Source organism: Pseudorasbora parva, chromosome 22, assembly GCF_024679245.1.
Source record: "Pseudorasbora parva isolate DD20220531a chromosome 22, ASM2467924v1, whole genome shotgun sequence".
Classification (NCBI taxonomy): Eukaryota; Metazoa; Chordata; class Actinopteri; order Cypriniformes; family Gobionidae; genus Pseudorasbora; species Pseudorasbora parva.
In genome coordinates, this window is record NC_090193.1 from 11,381,531 (window position 1) to 11,402,419 (window position 20,889).

The following is a 20,889-nucleotide window of genomic DNA, read 5'->3' on the forward strand; positions in this document are numbered from 1 at the left end:
ACATAAATTCATCAACTAACCATTCAGGTATGTCCTGTTGCATTCTACATGTTATCAATTCTTCTTGAGTCTCTGCATCATTGTCTGACTCCGGTTTGAAAATAATAGGCGAAGCAATTTAATTGCCTGCCTATGAGGTTATCAGAGCTGCTAACTGGAGGTCTTGAAGCTCCGCCTCATGAGCAGCAGCTCATTTGCATTTAAAGGGACACACAAACGGCAAGTTTTTGCTCACCCTCAAAAAGTGACCATATTAACACAGTGTAAACATTTTCTGTGGGGTATTTTGAGGTTAATCTTCACAAACACACTCTGGGGACATCAGATACTCATTTTATATCTTGTAAAAAGGGGCAATCAACCACCCCTTTAATCAATTTTACAATTTGTTGTCTAAAAAGTAAAAGCGTGTAGGTCAGCATGTTGAATAATATATTTTATTGACATCACAGATAATATCAACATAGACAAAAATAGTTTTTTTTTTATGTTGGTACTGAATTTAATCACAGCTTTTGTCTTAGAAACTCACAGCATAATAAAGATAATAATCACATTCTTTGCATTAACTTGTAACATGTTATAACTTGGTACATCAAAGGCAGTGCATCATTAAATTCCAAAACAAGCACATGTGTGGAAAGTGGGCGTATAAAATCAGTCAAGATTTTCTGTTGCAACAAAGGTTTTGGGTCCTGTTAGATTTTTTTCTCCTCTGTTGAACGGTTCTGATTTGACAGAGCTGTACAGAAGCCAGGGACATCATACATATCTGAAGAAAAGACAAATCATTTATCATCCTCCTCAGGTCAAAGAGTTTGTTCATTTTGTCATTCTGCGTTTAGTGTATCCTACCCACAGGTTATGAGCTATAAGTCTGAGATAATGTATGCATTCTATAGTTGTAGTGGCTCAATGTGGGTTTTAGTGTGCTTCTCGCATGTATAATTAATTGTAATACATTTAAGAGAATAAGTTCTGTAGGAAGAGTTTTTTTTTTTTTTTACATTTATTCCTAATGTTCCATTTATACATACAGTGGGATCCAAAATACTTGATGAAATGTTTATATTTTGCATTATTATTATTATATATACACTGTAAAAAATTATATGTTCAATAAGTTATGACAACATATGTTTTTACATTGTTTTAACTCATCAAAATAAGTTAAGCAATGTTAAACTTGTTTTTATTAGTTATACAATATGTAACTCATTTTTTTAAAGTCAGTTTAACATCATTTAAGTTGAAATAACTTAAACATCCAAATCGATTGTACTGCAAAAGTTCAAAATTTGCCTTTTTTTTTTACAGTGTATATTCACTACAAAATAACTGAGAAAGGTTTAATTTTGGTATTTATTTTAGCATGCCCTCCATTTGCTGTACTCTGACCGCAGACACTCAAGCTGTATGTACTTCACAATTTAGGGTAAAACCTATCCATGTCATCCTAATTTTAAGAATGTTCTAATAAGAATCAAGGAGAGCATGCAAATCTGACTTATTGTAATGAGAAAAGATGTTTGGGTTCCACTTTACTCTTTGTAGTTTTTAATTTCATAACATAACTAGAAGTGTGTAAAATAAGGATATTTATACAATCAATATTAAAAAATAAGCATTTGTTTGTGTAATATATATATATATATATATATATATATATATATATATATATACATAACATTGATAAAAATTGCTATTGTTACAGTAATAAATAAATTAAGCATAAGTACATTTATCATCTGTGTTTTGCTGCAATTTATTTTACCACATACAGATATCAATATACAATATCTCCCTTTACTTTGCAAATTACTGATGTGCTAAAACACAACATAGAAAAAAAGGGAAAAAACTAAATGACACATCAGGCATAACATTATGACCTGGTGAAGTGAATAACATATAGATTCTCTCTTTACCATTTAACCTCACTACATTTTAGAAAAATGTGAAAGCGTATAAGGATTTGAGCAAGTTTGACAAGGGCCATATTGTGAGGGCTAGCTGACTCGGTCAGAGCATCGAAGGAAAAGTGGTCCAAGGAAGGAACAGTGGTAAACGCTGCCAGGGTCATGGATGGCTCAGGCTCATTGATGCACATGGGGAGCGAAGGCTGGGCGTGTGGTCTGATCAAACAGACGAGCTACTGTAGCTCAAATTGCTCAAGAAGATAATGCTGGTTGTGATAGAAAGGTGTCAGAATGCATCGCATCGAGAAAAAAAAAAAAAAAAAAAAAAAAAAAACAGGTCTCGAATTGAAAATTTTCTAGTGACTGATCAGGGGTCTTATTTATAAAACTTTGCGTAGATTTTATTCTAAAAGTGTACGTACTAAAGCTAGATTTTGCGTATGCACAAAACAAATTCTGATTTATAAATCCATGCGTACGCCAGAGGCTGCACAAAAATCCCTTTATAAATCATAGCCAGCAGCAGATTGTGCGTAGGTGCATCTCCATCCTGTCTCCTCCCCGAAATCCCCATATATGGAGCTTACAATGCCTAGTTTTACTATGCATGACCTCATCTGCATATCATTTGCATACATATTCCCATTCATGTAACAGCATGTTTTAACACTGTCAAAGGTAAAAGACATTGCAAAATATTAGATATGGACTATAAATGCCATTTGTGCTTTACACATTACATTGCTGAAAATCATTCAATATGTTGTAGAATAAATATATCAAAATATCAATAAAAACTAAATTGTATAAAATACTTCTCAGGTAGCCTATTTTTTTCTATGTTATTTTAATTAAAAAATATTTTGTTAATTTTAAACACTTTAAATCAAATAAAATTCAAGCAGTTTTGCTGATAATGTCCCTGAATGAAAACTCGTTCTCTCCTTATTCTGCTACTGGCGTAATGAATAAAGAATGACGAGCGTGCAGCTACTGCAGGAGAGCTTCTGAAAGCTGACATCGTCATGCGTGGAAAAGAAAACGTTACTCTAATAAACCATGGCTATCAATCAGATTCAACTAATACATATATGATCCAGAGTCGGATCCAGAGGCTGAAATAAATTGAACAGGAGAAGCAGCAACATCAGGACATCCGTCTCTGTGGTATGTACTGTATTTAGTGGCTTGTCAACATTTGCGTTTGTTTACTCGTGGTTTATGAGGACATGATTCGGTTTATGGACTATTGAATGCGACTAAACCTTAGCAGTAGCAAGCAAAACGGTTTTGCACGTCAGACTAGTGTAACGTTATACATAGAACAACAATGGAGTAGCGCATTTGAATGATGAAGCACGCTTTGTGAGAACGTCCCCTAGGTTTATGTTTGGGTGGTTTTACAATAAACAAACTGACACCTACATTGGTCAGCTAAACAAATCATTTCTGCGTTTAAATCGGTTCAAATGCAGCGCTGCTTTCCCAGAATAGGCGCGTTAAAGTCGCTTGATGTCACCCATAGAAATATAAAGTGGAGCACGGCGCGACCGAAGTGTTGCACGTACAAGTGGATCTGCAGCTTGAGAGCAGTGTTTATGGGCGTGCATTTCCTCTCTCGCTCTAGTCACGCGCGCGCACCCTTCCGAGAGAAGAGCCCGTACGGCCCATACAAGGACCTTCTGCCTTGTTGACATCAAGCCGACTGGTACTCGAAAAAAACACCCCGAAACTTGTGAGAAACCAAGTTTCCAAATTTCCAAATTCCAAACCAAATTTTTCACACAGAAATACTCCATCAAACGTCCAACATTAGTTTTTGAAACTTTGTCCATGTTTAGGATGGGAATCCAAGTCTTTAACAGTGTAAAAAGGTCAGTATGCATGAAACAGCATTTCACCCCCCCTTTAACACCTTGACAAAATCACAGAATTAATTTGTGGGCTAAAATGTAAGACCAAAATGTTATAGTGAACACATGCTTCTTCATGACGGTTTTGTAATGTAATAGTAGGCTAGGACCGATGATGAGTAGCGATTGTGCTTCATGACTGTATTTGCAGACTTTGACATTTTATGATATACTGTATGTACATTAAGGTAGCCTTTTCGATTTTAAACTGTGTTCTGCAGTTCTCTAATAAAAGGGTATTTCATGCTATTCTGTATCACATCGTGCCATCTCCTCTTGCGCTCCCGTTGTGGACAATGTGACTGTAAGGCAGCGCTGATTATGATTTTTTACATTTTTTAAATACATTTTGAATTACGTTTGGATTTTACTACACGCATTTAACCTAAAACAATCAGCACAAATAACACTGTTGGATTTAATCTTCATGATAATGTGGATAACGTGTAAAATGGAGTGAAAATTAAATTTCATTAATTCTAATAATTACACATTAACTTTCTACAATCTAACTTCAGTTCGCGACCTCATCATCTGTGTCGCCAATTCCCTTTGTCTCCAGAATTCTCCTGTCAAGTTTGTTTTTTATAGATCACAACCTTTGCGTGAGAACTGGTGTACGTACGTTTCCAGCCCTGTTTTGTGCGTACGCACGCTTTATAAATGAGACCCCAGATCTGAATTTTTTAGTTGGCCAAATTGAATTTCTGTGATTTGATTCAATTTAATTCACAACACATGGCACCAGGATGCACTATGGGAAGAAGGCAAGCCGGCAGAAGCAGTGTGATGCTTTGGGCAAACCTTGGGTCCTGCCATCCATGTGGATGTCACTTTGACACGTACCACCTACCTAAACATTGCTACAGACCATGTACACCCTTTCATGTAAATGGTATTCCCTGGTGGCTGTGGCCTCTTTCAGCAAGATAATGCAGCCTGCCACAAAGCAAAAAATGGTTCAGGAATGTGTTTGATGTGTTGACTTGGCCTCCAAATTCCCCAGATCCCAATCAAAACGAGCATCTTTGGGATATGCTGAACATACAAGCTCAATCCATGGAGGCCCCACCTCTCAACTTACAGGACTTAACAGATCTGCAGCTAACATCTTGGTGCCAGATACCACAGCACACCTTCAGGGGTCTAGGGGGGTCCATGCCTCGGGCCAGAGCTGCTTCGGCAGCAAAAGGGGGACCAACAGAATTAGGTCATAATATTATGCATGATTGTTGTATATATAAAGTCTGTCTTTCTCTACCTTAACATTAAATATAAGCAAGCATGATGTACTAAAGTTATACTGAAAGCTAATTAGATGAAAAGGAACAACAGTGCATTGTAACATATAATAAAATGAAATATGCTTATTTACAGTACATTTTTGGTGAGGCCAAAATTCCCTTGCCTGTTCTAAACAAGATGTATCAAGACCTGTTTCATGCATGGAGAAGTTACTAAAAGCATGCATTTAAATAAAGTTAAAATGACTTTGAGTAGAAAATATATGAATGTGGGTTGTGCGCCTCACCTCAAGGAACAGTAGGACGAGGGTCATTCCTCCGACCAGCAGAAGGTTCTGTTTTCCCCACCAGACGATCTCATCCAGACAACCAGTGGTGTAGATGAGCCTACTGGCCACACTTTTCTGCTTCTTCTGGGTCTCATAGCCACACATAGAGTTGAATACAGTCTACACATAAATGAACAGACAGTCTTGTAGTGTAGAAAGCAGACAGCTTTTCATAACTGGTCTAATTTATAAAAAATTATCACAAATTTACAGAGCCGGACAGTAATGGAGTACATTCACTTGAGTACAGTACTTAAAGGGGTGATGAAGTGAGAAATCAACATTCCCTTGAGCTTTTGATATATAAAAGGTCATGGTAATATAAGAATATACTGTACGTTTCAGAGCTGAAAACTTAGTCAAAGAAAAGCTTTCATAGACACCAGGCCCAGAAAACGATCGTGTTCGCATCTTGACGTTCTCTATTGCGAAACACTGCCTCTACAGAGTAATAATCACGTCTAATTCAGTAGCCCCGCCCACTGATTCATGGAGCTGTTTGGAACGCGCTAGCCAGCAGCAATAAACATGCTGAAGAAGATAGCAAGATATTGAGCTTTTCCTGGCTGTGGAAAACACATTTGCTGCATAAGCTTCCTTCGGATCCTAATATTAGGAATGTGTGATATTTCATTTATTTTTAATGAAGTTCCAGCTCACTTGGGAAGAGATGTTTGCGTGTTCGCTTCATTTCACTGTTGAATCGTTTGTAAACAAGTATCAGGTCGATGCTGGATTTGCAGACCAACTCAGATTAAAATACAATGCTGTGCCTTCTATATTGGATTTGACAGGAATGGTGCAACACACTTATGTGAGTAAAACGTCTTTTTTATATGTAATAGTAGTCCCGGGGCTGTGTTTTTCAGACGGGCTACCAAAACGTAAGTCCGTCGGCATGCCGGTGAATCTCAAATAGTGAAATAATATTCTTTTCTTGATCTGTGTGTGTGTGTGTGTGTGTGTGTGTGCGTGTGGTTTGTGCTTATATCCACTGATCGGGCGGGCCAAGTAATAAAAAAATAAGATTTTAATCATTCACGGGTGGATGAGAAATAAATCATTGTGTTTGTTTGATAAAGACGTTTACGATCAAGAGAATAAAGATCGGGCCCTGTATAACTCATTTTTACTGTTGGTACTGTTAGTTAATGCATTAACCACTATCAACTAATGAAACCTTAGTGTAAAGTGTCACCAATAATTCAGTATTGAAATATATCTACTAAAGAAGACCAATCAATATTTTGTATGCATATTTTCATTTTCAAATTCTATTTATATTAATCATATAATCATTATAGTAATTAATATTCTTTAAAAAAAAAAAAAAAAAAAAAAAAAAAAAACATGAAGCGTTTCAGGATTTGACACAACCTTACCTCATTCTTTGGCCGTATACAGCAGGAGAAGGGCACTCCGTAGGCCTCTAGACTGGGATTTTGGTCTGATGAGTTGAAGTACATGTTTTTAGACCAGTCTAAGTAGGAATCCACCCCACAGCACTTGAACTACAAGACCGAGAGAGATCAACAACTAGTGAGACCCATTACATGCACCAGCCTATCTACATAATCTATACTGTTCTAAATTTTGGTGTCAGTATTTTTATTTTATAAATGAATACTTTTATTCAGCAAGTGATCAAAAGTGTAAAGACAAAATGTTACAAAATTATGGTGTTATTTTGAACAATTCTATTCATCCTGAAAACCAAAAAAAGTATTATAGTTTCCACATAACTATTAAGCAGCACAAAACTGTTTTCAACATTGATAAGACATTTGTCTATGTTAGAATGTTTTCTGAAGGATCATATGACACTAAAGGCCACAGTAATGGCTGCTAAAAACGTAGCTTTGTTATTCAAGGGGCAAAGTACATTTTAAATACATTACAATGGAAAACAGTTATTTTAAATTATAACAATACTTCATATTTTACAGTTTTTTATTTTATTTTTCTTGACCAAATAAATGCTGTCTTGGTGAGCAAACAAATTTTTTCAAAAACATAAACAATTTCACGGACCCAAATTTTTGAACAGTATTGTATATGAAATCCAGTTCTTTTACCTTTTTCTGTACAAAATCAATAACATTTTCCAAGTCCTGGTCATCACGATAGCGTACAATCGCTTTCATCATCAGCTGCTCTGTCCTCTCTTGAACCTACCAACAAGATTTGAAAGTAATCATTATAAACATCTAAACATCTAATTTCTCCAAGATGGCATTTTGCCCAAATATAAAAGTTTTTGCTTCTACCTATGTGAATGTTTTACCTTTTCAGAGAACAATAGGCCCATCACAGCTGCTGTTACTTGCAACAGTAGAATGGCCAGTATAATTCCTACAAACTGGACAAATAGGATTTATTTGTAAAAAAAAAATTAAAAATAAAATCTGTTGACAGACTTGTCACAATATAAAGGTAAGCTGTCACAATGGCCACTGACATGTACAAATTATTGAGAAGAATATATATTTTAAATACCATTTAAAAAAATGGTAGCTTATCCATCCATCAGGAGAGACCCCTGACTTGAGTGTAAAGTGCTTTGGGTATACAGTAGTACATATGAAAGCGCCATATAAATGCCTCATCCATCCATCCATCCATCCATCCATCCATCCATCCATCCATCCATCCATCCATCCATCCATCCATCCATCCATCCATCCATCCATCCATCCATCCATCCATCCATCCATCCATCCATCCATCTATCCATCCATCCATCCATCTATCTAATCTCACTGTAGATTTAGAAACATTTAAAATATATAAGGTCATCTTTCCATAGCTACTGAGATTTAGCATTTGTGACAACTTCCACTTTCAAGAACTATATCTGAGTCTGACCATATTGAGCAACAAGGAGATGTTGCGCAGAGCTCCAAAACAGCCAAAGAAAGTGATGGTGAACATGAGAGAACCCACAATGATCAACAGCAGTGCTGGGTCTGCCATCAGCGCGTCCACTACATCTGTCAAGCATTAGTAAAGAGAATGTGAAGTAACACAAAATGTAAATATACACGGTATTTTTGTTTTTGTTTTGTTTTACAGTTATTTGACTCTATAACTCTATATATAACTTTTAAAACTTTTTAGTCACCTTTTTTGCCTTCATTAAAAAAGTTGTACATTACCCTACCTTATCTACTTAATTTGTTTGTGCAGTACATTACAAATTACATTACTTTTAATTAATATTCCACTATGGTCATGAAAACTATAATAGTTATGCAACAGTTAAAAATATGATCTAAATTTGTTTTGTCATTTTATTAAGGCTATAAATGCTGGTAAGCACCATATAATGTAATATTTATTAACAATTTATAATTATTTACAAGCTTCCTTTATAACAAGAAATGAATGAATGTGATGAATGCTGTTTAAATACCCGACTCTTTGGCAACTTTTGCATAGATTCCAACAGCAATTAGGAGAGCACTGAATACCTTTAACACAAAAACAGTTAGTTTAAAACATCTGCAATACAAACACAATTTCATATGAAAGCCAACACCAGAATTTGGACAAATTTGGATTCTTTCAACAACATAGGCTACAGTAAGCACACCGTTAAATCAAATATAATTTAATATGCATGTTTCACACGTAGATACAATAAAATAATTAATAATAATAATAATAATAATAATAATAATAATAATAATAATAATAATAATAATAATAATAAAAACAATACTCATCTTTTCGGCATATAAACAACACTATATTTAGCATGTTTGTTTTATAAATCAGCAGAAATACGTTTATTTCAAGGCATGCTCTTACCCAAAAAATGTAGCAACACACAAATAATGTGTACTTCACGGCTCTGAAAGATTTCCTTCTTTTGGTGTTCATGTTATCTCTGTGTATGAAAAGCAAAGGCAGCTTTTATTCTTCTGAGGTAACGTGACATTAATGCTTCGGGTTATATCCCCCCGGTTTCGCCATAACGACGTGTAAGTGCTTGTCTGCTCAAGTTATTCACATACCTGTCCGTCTATCCTTTTCCAGTTTCAGATTTCTATGTTGCACAATTAATCGACACAAAAGGTGAGCAGGGACCCCTGGTGGTTACAACTACATAGCTCTCAGGCTCTTCAGACTTAGATTATATAATTTGCAGCAACATAATCAGTTGTAAACACCTTCACTCAACCAAACTAAAGTAAACAACATAATATTTTGATAGCATATTGATTTTTCTTTCACATAGGCTATATCATATCATATATTCTATATATATATATATATATATATATATATATATATATATATATATATATATATATATATATATATATATATATATATATCTATATATATATATATATATATATATATATATATATATATATATATATATATATATATATATATATATATATATATATATATATATATATATATTCATTTGAGCTCAATTTTAAAAGTTACGTGATATATTTTCCCTATTTTATGCTCACTGCAGAGCAAATGGAGGAATTATCCAGCGGAAGAGATTGCAATTTGGGTTTAATAGGTTAAGCTAGACTATCCAATCACACCCTAACCCTTCCCACAACTCTCTCCCTCCACCCCATGAGACGTCCAGAGAGGAGGAGCTGGACGTCATTTGACTCGTCAGTGTGTATGGCAAGCCATTTTAACTTTTATTCATTCCCTCAAATATTGTTTTTTGATATCAAGAATTACATTTTCACTAGTTAAAATACTAATTCTAGACATCAGGAGTTACTTTTCTACTAGTAACAATGGCAATTTTTTTAAATATAAGGAATTACAATTCCACTAGTAAAAATGTGAATTCTTGATTTCAACAAATACTTCGTCACTCACAAAAATACAAATTATTGCTATAAAGAATTGAATTTCAACCAGTAAAAACTATAATTCTTAATATCTGTAATTGTATTTTAACTAGTGAAATGTCACCATATATGGAATGTCACCATTTAATTATTGAATATCAACAATAGAATTTGAATGGCAGCCTATAGGCTGCCATTCAAATTCTATTGTTGATATTCAATAATTAATTTATTACTAGTTGAAAGTCAAATTTTACATATCAGGAATATAATTGTCACTAGTAAAAATCTATTTTTTTGAAATATCAATAACTATGTGGTTACTAGTGCAAATGTAGGCTATATTCTTGATATCAACAATTAAATTGCTACTAGTAAATTATTTTCATTTTTGGTTAATAATTTAATTGTTACTAGTGACTGTTAATTTTTCTGATATCATGAATGTGTTTGTTGCTAGTAAGAAAGACATTTTAGATATTTGAAATTATTCACTTATCACAGATACATTTTCAGATATAAGAAATATATAAGATTATAGCTTTACTAGTTAAAATGTAATTTATATCACACATTTGTTTTGCAAGTGATGACATCATTGTTAATATCAAGAATTAACATTTGAGAAAATGGATTTGTTGATATCAATAATTCATATCCTGTAAAAGATTAAAAGTAAAAACGGCTTGCCATAGTACCTCTGATTTTCTCCGTGTTGTAATGAATGATGTATCACAAGTAATTGGTCTCCTTGCTGTCAGTCAGGACTCAGGAGCCTGATCCTCCCCACAGACTCGCCACTTGGCACTTGTCTGATAGTCTGACAGTAAGCGGATTGTCTGTTCAGTCAGCTAAACTATCTAGAGAGGGCCAAACACAGTTCATGTTCTCAATCATACACCCGTATTTAGTGGCATACCGTTACACTTTATTTTTAAGTAAAGATGTTTGCCATATTTACCAAGATAAAGGACCGCATTGAGGCATTTTTGAACGAGAAGAATTTTGTCACTGACTGTCTAAATAAAATCGAAGAAAAAACGGGCATCAAGAAACGTTACTTAGCTCTCGGTAAGTCCTAAATTGTATGTTTTCATGTTTTATAGAAAGTGTTTTGTGCAAATATAGAGTGGCCTACTAATAATAGCCTAATAGTAATAATAGTGATAACAGGTGGACACTGGTGAGTCTTTTTATTTTTATATTTATATAAGCGTCTTTTTATATTAGCGTATACAATGACCATTGCTAAATAGAAACTAAAGGCTAAAACAATTCATTTGGCTAAAATTACTTCAATAATAAACAGCATATTTTATAATATATAGCTGTCGGATATTGCGCTTTTACATTTTATCACACACAATAGCTGCGTTTCCATTACAGATTTGCGAAAAACTTTTGCGATATTTCTTAAATGTCGATAAAAAACTGTTGCGAAATGACAGCGTTTCCATAGCTGCAGTTATGCGACTAAAACATATTACTTTCCTCTCGCGATAGGTCAGTCCAAAATGATGGCACTTGGTAGGTTTGTATATCCCATCCATCACACTAGCCATTATTATTATTGGAAGGAGACATACGTGTTATCCAAGCATTAATGGCAAGGAAAGCCCCTTAGGTTACTTAAGCGGCACGGATATGAGGTGTGTGTGTGTGTGTGTGTGTGTGTGTGTGTGTGTGTGTGTGTGTGTGTGTGTGTGTGTGTGTGTGTGTGTGTGTGTCAGATCTGCTTCAAGGTCTTCATGATAATGTGGCATTTCTGTGTTTAGCATCCAGTATTACTGTAATCCTATTGTCTTTTATGAGTTTAATAAAAAGCTCCGTCTCGTCTTCTCTCCAAACCGAACCATCATCTGTAAATAATGATCGACTTTTACGCGCGCCAGGTTGACGCGAGTAGAGCGAAATGTTTGAATTTGCATGGTAACTCAAATGTTTGTTGGGTTTTTTTGTTTTTGTTTTTACCACTTTCGTTATTTTGGCTAGATATTTCATTTGATGGGCATGTGAATTGAATTTAGAAATGCTTTGGAAAATAAAAAAATGGCATTTAATAAACGAAATATTTTTTTTTAAATGAAGACCGCGTTTGGAGTGAGTGCATGCAAAATAATTAATTCCCTGAGTCCACAAATAAAAATAGACAGTTTATAGTTTATAATTATGTCTTGAACTTATCTGTATAGCTAAAAATGACAAGAGTATTGTGAATTGTTTCATCTCTCTTAAAGGAAGAAGGAAAAAATGAGAACGTCGGCGCTTTTATCGGCCGTGGGTTAAAAAAAACATAGCCTAACTACGAAACTAAATAGGCTACGTTTAGGACTAAACATTAGCCTGTTATATTATTATTATTTTAATTTATATGTTCATTATGAAAAGTGAGCAGCATGAGTAAGAATCGCAATATGTTTGTGACCTGGGGAGTCACATGATTTTGATCACTTCGAGTTTTATTTTCTAGAAAGTCTTTCTTAATTTTTTTTTTTCGTTTTGTATAAATTGTATTTTTATTTTTATCGATGTTTCATCAATTAATTGCCTGTTTATTAAATAAGAAGCAAACTAAGATCGTCTGGAATGGATTGACGTGCGTAACTGGCCTGTTTCCTCGGCCTTTGAGTAAGGCTGAAACTATAGGCTATCTCTTTCTGTTTTAATACATTTCTTGAATATATGTCTTAATTACAGTATATATAGCCTGTAGTCCTTATTAGGAGAAAATATATGTCCTTTTAACTACATTATCTTTACGGTGTGGAATTGAGTGGAAAATATAATATATTGGCCCTATGTTGCAGCAATGCGTCACCGCAACAGGTGACCTGTAAATGCGAAAAAACCGTTTCCATTGCAGTTTTGCGAAAATGTCCTTTTTCGAATTGCCTGAAAAACCACCTCATGAGAGCGTAAAAACTTTTTTGCGATATATGGGAGTTTTTGCGAAATTGCCGCGTTTCCATTAGGCGTGTTTTCAATTCGCAATTTCAATATGCGCAATTTGAAGGGTAATGGAAACGCGCCTACTGTGATAAGGCCAATAGCCCACACGCAATTGATAACATGAGCTGTTTCCTTTTGTTTTCATTGAAAGAAAAAAGAAAGAAAGAAAGAAATAATAATTATTATTATTTTTTTTTTAATTCTAAATGATAACATCCTCAAATTGAGATGTGTCTGTCATTACTAGCTATGCCTACTTGTCTGTATGGCTAACTTCTGTGAACAATTTTCTCTCAGCCTACACTTTCCCGAAACGTACAGTAGGGTGACTGGGATTTCACCTTCATCCAGCATCAAAATAGATTATTTATAACTGTGATGTATAATTGTTCTGTTCCAAAAGCTGTCTACATTGAAAGCTAGGTAGTTAAAGATTACATTTGAAGCCTATTTCAAAGACAGTTGCCCATGATTAGCTACTAAGTTACAGCAAATGTAGCTTACTTACTTGTCATTCTGCAGTTTACCATTAAAGAAGGTCTTAGAAGGTCATTATGATTGTTCTCCCAACAGGTGCTGCAGGTGTGACTGGAGCATATTTGTTATTTGGATATGGTGCTTCTTTGCTCTGTAATCTGATTGGTTTTGTTTATCCTGCATATTTCTCGTGAGTTAGCCTATGTGCTTTAAAGTTTTTTCACAAATAATTAGTTATTACCTAAACTGAATGTTTTATGTCTTTGAGTTTGGTTGCAGTAGCCTACTTGTCTTAACTGGCTTATCTTTCAGATTCTTTTTCTATTTACATTCTTAAGTATCAAAGCCATAGAAAGTCCTGATAAGGAGGATGACACTCAATGGCTGACGTACTGGGTGATCTATGGCTTCTTCAGTGTGGGTGAATTCTTCTCTGACATCTTTCTCCACTGGTTTCCCTTCTACTATGTATGCAAGGTAGGTAGAACAATGCCAGATGCTTTCTCTGAGTAATATCCGATTTAAGAGGATCAATTATTATCAGCTTCTTCCTGCTAATTGGCACAAAGACTTCTAACTTCCTTTTTCATGCCCCGTCTAAGAGGTAAAATTGTTGTTAAATAGTTTTAACATTGTATATATATATATATATATATATATATATATATATATATATATATATATATATATATATATATATATATATATATATATATATATATATATATATATATATATATATATAAATATATATATAAAACAACTTTTTGTGGAATTATCTGTTACAGTCAGTGTTAAAGGTAGGATTTTTTTCTTTCTTTTTGTTATACTGGTTGAAACTCCTTTCATATCCTTATAGCAATCAATAATAGAAGTGGTCTAAATATTAAAATGTACATATATGTTATGTAGAAGTCTCACAAGCAACATTTTTGTCTAATTATTGTATTCAGTCTGAATCTGAAAGATACAACATCCTACCTGCCTGCTAACATGTGTATTTTAATACCTCAGCGGTGGGGCACCCTGCTTGCAGACATCAAACGTCATCAGCGTGTTCCATGAGGCTAAGCAGAAATATAGACAGACAGTCACAGAGCGCCATAAACATAAACATACGCAGCAGCCGCCTTTTACAGTTCCACCTAAAAAACAAAACAAAACAAAAAAACAAGCTTATGCTGTAGTCACCCCATGTCATAACTTTACAAGTATTTGGTTACTTATTCGATTCAGTGGTGGCATCACTGAGCGCTTCACAGAAGTGCAGAAAAAATTGCAACCGATGCACCTCTTCTGAAAGGATTGAGTTCTTCTACTGCTTCGAGTCACCTAAGTCATCGTCGACTCAGCAGCATGCCAAGACGTAAACCCAGAAAAAGGCAAAACCAGGTGCCAGGTTCTCCGCTCCAAGCTTAGTGCTGGTCACTGAGCCACCCAAGCAGCCCTGATGTCTTGAACACAAGGAGAAGGAGGCTAATTCCCCCGAGACCAGAATCACTCAGCTGCATGCATATACTGGCTTATATTGTCTACTTCTCCCATTACCCTGTGCAACTGTGCAAGGTGAAAAGTTGCTTTACAGATGTATAGGAAAAGTCTTCTTTTCAGCTATTATACCTGTGCTCCATCCTCCATATCGAGACGGCTGGGAAAAATTGTGCACCTGTGCAGCTTTATTTGCATTGGCTGTACAGCCTGTAAATTATCTGTATAATTTTTTTTGGGGGGGGACAGCGCTGCACTTTTCTTCTGCTTTGTTGGGGGATTAATTATATATTTTATGTGTGCAGCAGCAGCATGTCTTACATGCTTACAGCAATGTCTGTGAATTGCTGCGTTTCCACCAAAATTACCCAGAACAATTTGTCCCAGGAACTTTTTTTCCCCCAGACCTGTTGCTGTCTGCTTTTCCATTGTGGTCTAAAGTACCGTAAATATTAGGCAATTTAGTCTGTGACATAGGACTGCGCACAACTTGAAATAAATGCTGCGTGTACTCAACCAATCAGTATGTGCAGCGCACAAGTCCCACCCCCAAAAGTTCCTGAACTTTGAAAAATGACTACCTTGCGAGCAGGGACTTTCTCAGGGGGAAATATTTACCTGGAACTTTATTTAGACTCTCTGCGGTCTTAACACACCCCAAAGTACCTAGTTCCTGTGGTGGAAATGTGGATAATGTATTGGCAGTAGCAAATCTCAGTACTTGCTCTGCAGCAGCATAGCAGATCTTTCCGCCACGACCAATACATTAACATTGCCATATCCATTACCATTGCCATGCCAATCTCTCAAAGAGTTGTGGTGACAGAATTATTATTAGTTTTTCTATGTAGGTAATTGTAAAGTTCGACAAACTACTTTATTATCTCATTGCCGCTTTAGATTTTTTTAAGTTAATGGAGACAACTCTGCAGTTAACTCTGTTAGTGATGATTTCTTACAGTGGTCACCCATTACTTACTCTCCCTTGCCCTTTTTCATGTCTTTGCTGGTGTTTAGTGCCTGTTCCTGTTATGGTGTATGGCTCCGGTCTCCTGGAATGGTTCTCAGATTCTGTACAGGCATGTGGTACGGCCATATTTCCTGAAGCATGAAGCCACAGTAGACGGGATGGTCAACAATATAAGTGGGAAGGCCATGACAGCAGCTGAGAGTGTCACAAGAGAGGGTATGCAACATAAAAATGTCAGGTTTTTGAGGTGTTTCAAATCAGCATTAATTTCCAGAGTTTTAAAAAGAGAAAATCATCTAAAGCTTGACGCAAACCTCAGTTTTTAAGTGTATGGTAGGGTATGGGCACAGTCTGTGAGGTAAATATCATCATAGTATCATAGTATGCATGTACTGTACTTGTGCAGCCAGATTTTTTTAATGGAGTGTCTATTCACACTAATTGAATATAGCATGCCTTGTTGGCAAGTGCTATTTGAACTAGCTCCGCCTAACAATGCATGGCTGTGTCAAACAAGATTTTTTTTTAAACTCCCATTGCTCAATGTCCTCAGTGGCGCAGTCAGTAAAGCGTATGCATTGCAAATAGATTGCTGTTTTGTCGCGATCAACACGGCTTCGAATCTGCCTTTTGCAAAGCTTGCTCTTCTCTCTTTTCTCCTCACAAATCACATCGGAAAGGCATTTATTTTCAATAAAAATTAACAAAATATTTTAAATGTGGAAATAAAGTAGCCTGGTCTTACCAGACTCTCGTACATTTCATTTGTACATAGAGTCTGGCCACTATCCATTGACGTTTACTTCTGTGAAGGTGGGTACTGAAGTGTTGAAGTTTAAAACTATTGGATCTGCAATAACCAATCGCTAATGTTTGGTCGTGACGTATGCTATGCGCCCTTTGCCTGTTTCACACATCGAAAAAGACAGAACAACAAGAAGCTACTGAAGACAGCAGCAACAATAGACTTTGTGCCATGTTGGCGAGCACTTGTGTGAAGGGGTAAAGACATACCTGCAACTCTAGTTTACATGAGTACAAAGTATTTTGACTACTGGAGAGAAATAGCGCAGACATGGAGAAGGATGAAACTTTCTAGTGCACGTATGTTGAGCTTCTGTATTTGTGCACGCAAAAGGCCCTATCAGTTTCAGCCCAACGCTGATGAGTTATCATTTTTCACGTCCTGCACCCCATTGTAAATGGATTTGAGACTATTTGTGTGTCCATGAGCATGCTGGTCTGAAAATGAGGTGTGCTCTTTTGAGGCAACTGAAAACGAATGCATCATTGATCAACTGAAACCTGGTCTAAAGTCAATAGCACAGTATTATTTATTTATTTATTTATTTATTTAAGAATTTAGTAATATACGCCTATAGGCAGGTCCACAACACATGTACACTCTGCTTATTACACACACAAGCAGCACACAAACATTTTTAAATATAAAAAATAAAAGGATTCCTCTCTGGAGAAGCGTTCTGCTCACAAATTCCGCCATGTAAAGCATTGTGCAAGTGGGACAATGGGAATGGGAGATAAGACTCTGATTGGTTTATTGCAAAACACACCCATGACTCCCCCTCACCCATGAAAGAATAGGGGCAACCCTTTTAGACCATCCGCTGGGCACGCTGACAATTTTTCTCGTCATTAAACTAGCAAAAGTGGATTCGGCCCTAAGTGTTATGGAATAATTTATTGTAACTTAATATATGTTGAAAATACAACATAATCAGCTTTTTATGCCACTGTTCAGCTGTGGTTGGCTAGCATTTTATTTCATAAGATAACACATAGATTCTGTTCAGTGAAGTCACAGAGATTACAGCAAGTAGACAAATGCCAAGCTGACATGGCACTCCAGACCAACACTGACTGTGGGTCCCTGACACTGGCATTTTAGCATTTCCTTCTCCCCAGTCTTCCTCCAGACTCTGGCACCTTGATTTCCGAATGATATGCAAAATTTTCTTTCATCCGAAAAAAGTACTTTGGACCACTGAGCAACAGCCCAGTGCTGCTTCTCTGTAGCAAAGGTCAGACGCTTCTGTCGCTGTTTCTGGTTCAAAAGTGGCTTGGCCTGGGGAATGCGGCACCTGTAGCCCATTTCCTGCACACGCCTGTGCACGGTGGCTCTGGATGTTTCTACTCCAGACTCAGTCCACTGCCTCCGCAGGTCCCCCAAGGTCTGGAATCGGTCCTTCTTCCTCAGGGTCCGGTCACCTCTTCTCGTTGTGCAGCATTTTTTGCCACACTTTTTCCTTCCCACAGACTTCCCACTGAGGTGCCTTGATACAGCACTCTGGGAACAGCCTATTCGTTTAGAAATTTCTTTCTGTGTCTTACCCTCTCGCTTGAGGGTGTCAATGATGGCCTTCTGGACAGCAGTCAGGTCGGCAGTCTTACCCATGATTGCGGCTTTGAGTAATGAACCAGGCTGGGAGTTTTTAAAGCCTCAGGAATCTTTTGCAGGTGTTTAGAGTTAATTAGTTGATTCAGATGATTAGGTTAATAGCTCGTTTAGAGAACCTTTTCATGATATGATAATTTTTTGAGATAGGAATTTTGGGTTTTCATGAGTTGTATGCCAAAATCATCAGTATTAAAACAATAAAAGACTTGAAATATTTCAGTTGGTGTGCAATAAATCTAAAATATATGAAAGTTTAATTTTTATCATTACATTTTGGAAAATAATGAACTTTTATCACAATATGCAAATTTTTTGAGAAGGAACTGTATAGAGAGTGCGGAAACAAACTGATTTAGACAGATCAAACCATCACCCATCAGACCCATTTAGTACATTATGTAATATATTATAAACATATAATTGTCCAATGATTTTAAAAAGCATTACTTTATTATAAATGTTAGAGTAATGAGCATTATTTATTCCTGCTGCAAAACTTAGTTTCAGATCCAGGTGAATTAAGTAGTTTAAATGACTGCCCTCATTGTTTGCCTAGATGACTGTAAATGTTATTTTATTCATCTTATTTTTAATCAAGTTTTAATCATCAATCTTTCTGTTTCAGTCCTTCACACTCTGGTGAGAAACCGGACTATTGTCCCAGCTGAGCCTGAAGCCAAAAGACTGCCTAGTTCTGCTCCTGTATGTCATCATATTGCTAATAAATCAATATTTGCCAAGACATGTTTTCCATTCTTAGGTTTTCTGCAACTTAATCAATCTCTCTATATTGTTTCTCCTTGCATGTTTCTGAATATAGTCTGAACCCACTGTTGATTAAGTGGTAAGTTTTTAGTTTGTGTGTGTGTGTGTGTTAAAGGGTGGGAGTTATTTGAATGTTTAAAGTTTTTTTTTAATATATGTATATTTTTACATGCAGAAATACAGATGGCCAGCGTGGTCTGAGGTGACAAATCACATGGCACAACATGCAAGAGATGCAGCATCATAGTCTCAATGTAAAGGCCTCAATGAGTGAAATGTAATTCATCTTCATCTGCATGATTTTCAGGCACCCATTGTCAAGAGTGCTTGGCCTTTATGATCTGGTATATTTATTTATATTTCTAAACATGAACACACTTATTTACTATGTCAGTTATTCTTTGCTCACTGTTCATATAAAATTCTACTGGTTGTTTAAATGTCTATGGTATTTAAAGCTGCAGTCTGTTACTTTTTTTTTTGACTAAAAATGATCCAAAATCATGCGTATAGCGTCGGTTCTGGCAGGTCACGTTAGTCAACGCGCATCAACTAGCTGTCAGCTGATCACGTCTACAAGTACATAACTAGTCTGTGTTAAAAATTATCTATTTACCTTAGCCTGATTTACATCGGTAAGCTTGTTATAATGTGTAATAATTTGAGTGGTACTAGTGGATTTCCGCTGGAAATTACATGTAAGGATGATGCAGGTAGCAGATCATAGCCTTTTCTCACAGCCGTTGGAATGATAACATTTATCAATTTGATGGTGGATTGTAATCCAGAAAGGTCTAAACGGCAAACATCAGTGCCAACTGGAGATTCACCCGTACTCAAAAGTAAAAGATTAGACAATTGGACAATTAGACAAATAAAGAAATTGAAATCTACAGGCAACACTAATACACACAAAATACACAGTCACTTAATGCTAATGTTAACATTAACAATTAAAGAACAAAGTATAACAATAATAATAATAATTTGCTTGGTTTGATGTATTGTGAGCTAAGCTGTCATTAGATTTAATCGCCGCTGATAGTGCGATTCAATGTTATGCTTTTTTTTCTCAGTTGGTCAGAAAAAAAGTGGCAGACATGTTACTTGTTCAGATGACATTTTCCGGTGAAAATTCTTTTGGCCATACATCTAATCTGTGATTCCAAAGAACAGTGACTGACAGCTAGACACACTCGTCAAAACATTAGAATTATCGAGATGAGGAGCCATGCTGATGCACAACCCATCTAAAGGTGATAATTCTGCAGATAATTCCCAAACAGAGATGGCAACAAAGAGGCAAAATGTACGGACTGCAGCTTTAAATGTGCTAATTAGAAATGTAGACAATTCAACAGAAATCATTATATTTACCATGTTCCCTGTAACAATTATTTATGTTATATTTATGCCATTTGTCAGGGAATTGTAATCTTAATCTTAGATCTTCAAACTTTAAATAAATGTGTTTTGTATTCAACATTTGAAAAGACAGAGTTGTGGGAATGATTCTTTTCTCGTGTACCGAGTTTTTGAGATTAACATGTTAAATCAAATGTGCAATAACAATTCCACCAA

General features: G+C 35.7%; 2 protein-coding genes across 5 annotated transcripts; one reads left to right on the forward strand and one right to left on the reverse strand.

Annotated features, from left to right (window-relative positions):
- Positions 1–495: 495 nt before the first annotated feature.
- On the reverse strand, positions 496–9,472 carry zgc:113223 (uncharacterized protein LOC541424 homolog). 3 transcript variants are annotated; one of them, XM_067431904.1, is made up of 9 exons: positions 9,422–9,472; positions 9,216–9,294; positions 8,818–8,875; positions 8,271–8,395; positions 7,690–7,764; positions 7,481–7,576; positions 6,788–6,916; positions 5,364–5,525; positions 496–772 (listed from the first exon to the last, which is right to left on the reverse strand). In XM_067431904.1, exons 2-9 carry the CDS (start codon positions 9,285–9,287, stop codon positions 662–664), a joined length of 828 nt encoding a protein of 275 aa, XP_067288005.1. In that variant the 5' UTR covers positions 9,288–9,294; positions 9,422–9,472; the 3' UTR covers positions 496–661. The 3 variants fall into 3 exon arrangements, with proteins under 3 accessions (XP_067288005.1, XP_067288006.1, XP_067288004.1); XM_067431905.1 differs by lacking the exon at positions 9,422–9,472 and having other exon boundaries at positions 8,349–8,395; positions 9,216–9,396; XM_067431903.1 differs by lacking the exon at positions 9,422–9,472 and having other exon boundaries at positions 9,216–9,396.
- A 1,577-nt stretch (positions 9,473–11,049) lies between these two features.
- On the forward strand, positions 11,050–20,719 carry reep6 (receptor accessory protein 6). 2 transcript variants are annotated; one of them, XR_010900605.1, is made up of 8 exons: positions 11,050–11,311; positions 13,763–13,856; positions 14,005–14,143; positions 16,172–16,340; positions 19,169–19,245; positions 19,364–19,387; positions 19,484–19,826; positions 19,949–20,719. XR_010900605.1 is itself a non-coding variant. In XM_067431336.1 (7 exons), exons 1-6 carry the CDS (start codon positions 11,185–11,187, stop codon positions 19,382–19,384), a joined length of 627 nt encoding a protein of 208 aa, XP_067287437.1. In that variant the 5' UTR covers positions 11,050–11,184; the 3' UTR covers positions 19,385–19,387; positions 19,484–20,719. The 2 variants fall into 2 exon arrangements, 1 of the variants encoding a protein (XP_067287437.1); XM_067431336.1 differs by having other exon boundaries at positions 19,484–20,719.
- Positions 20,720–20,889: the final 170 nt, after the last annotated feature.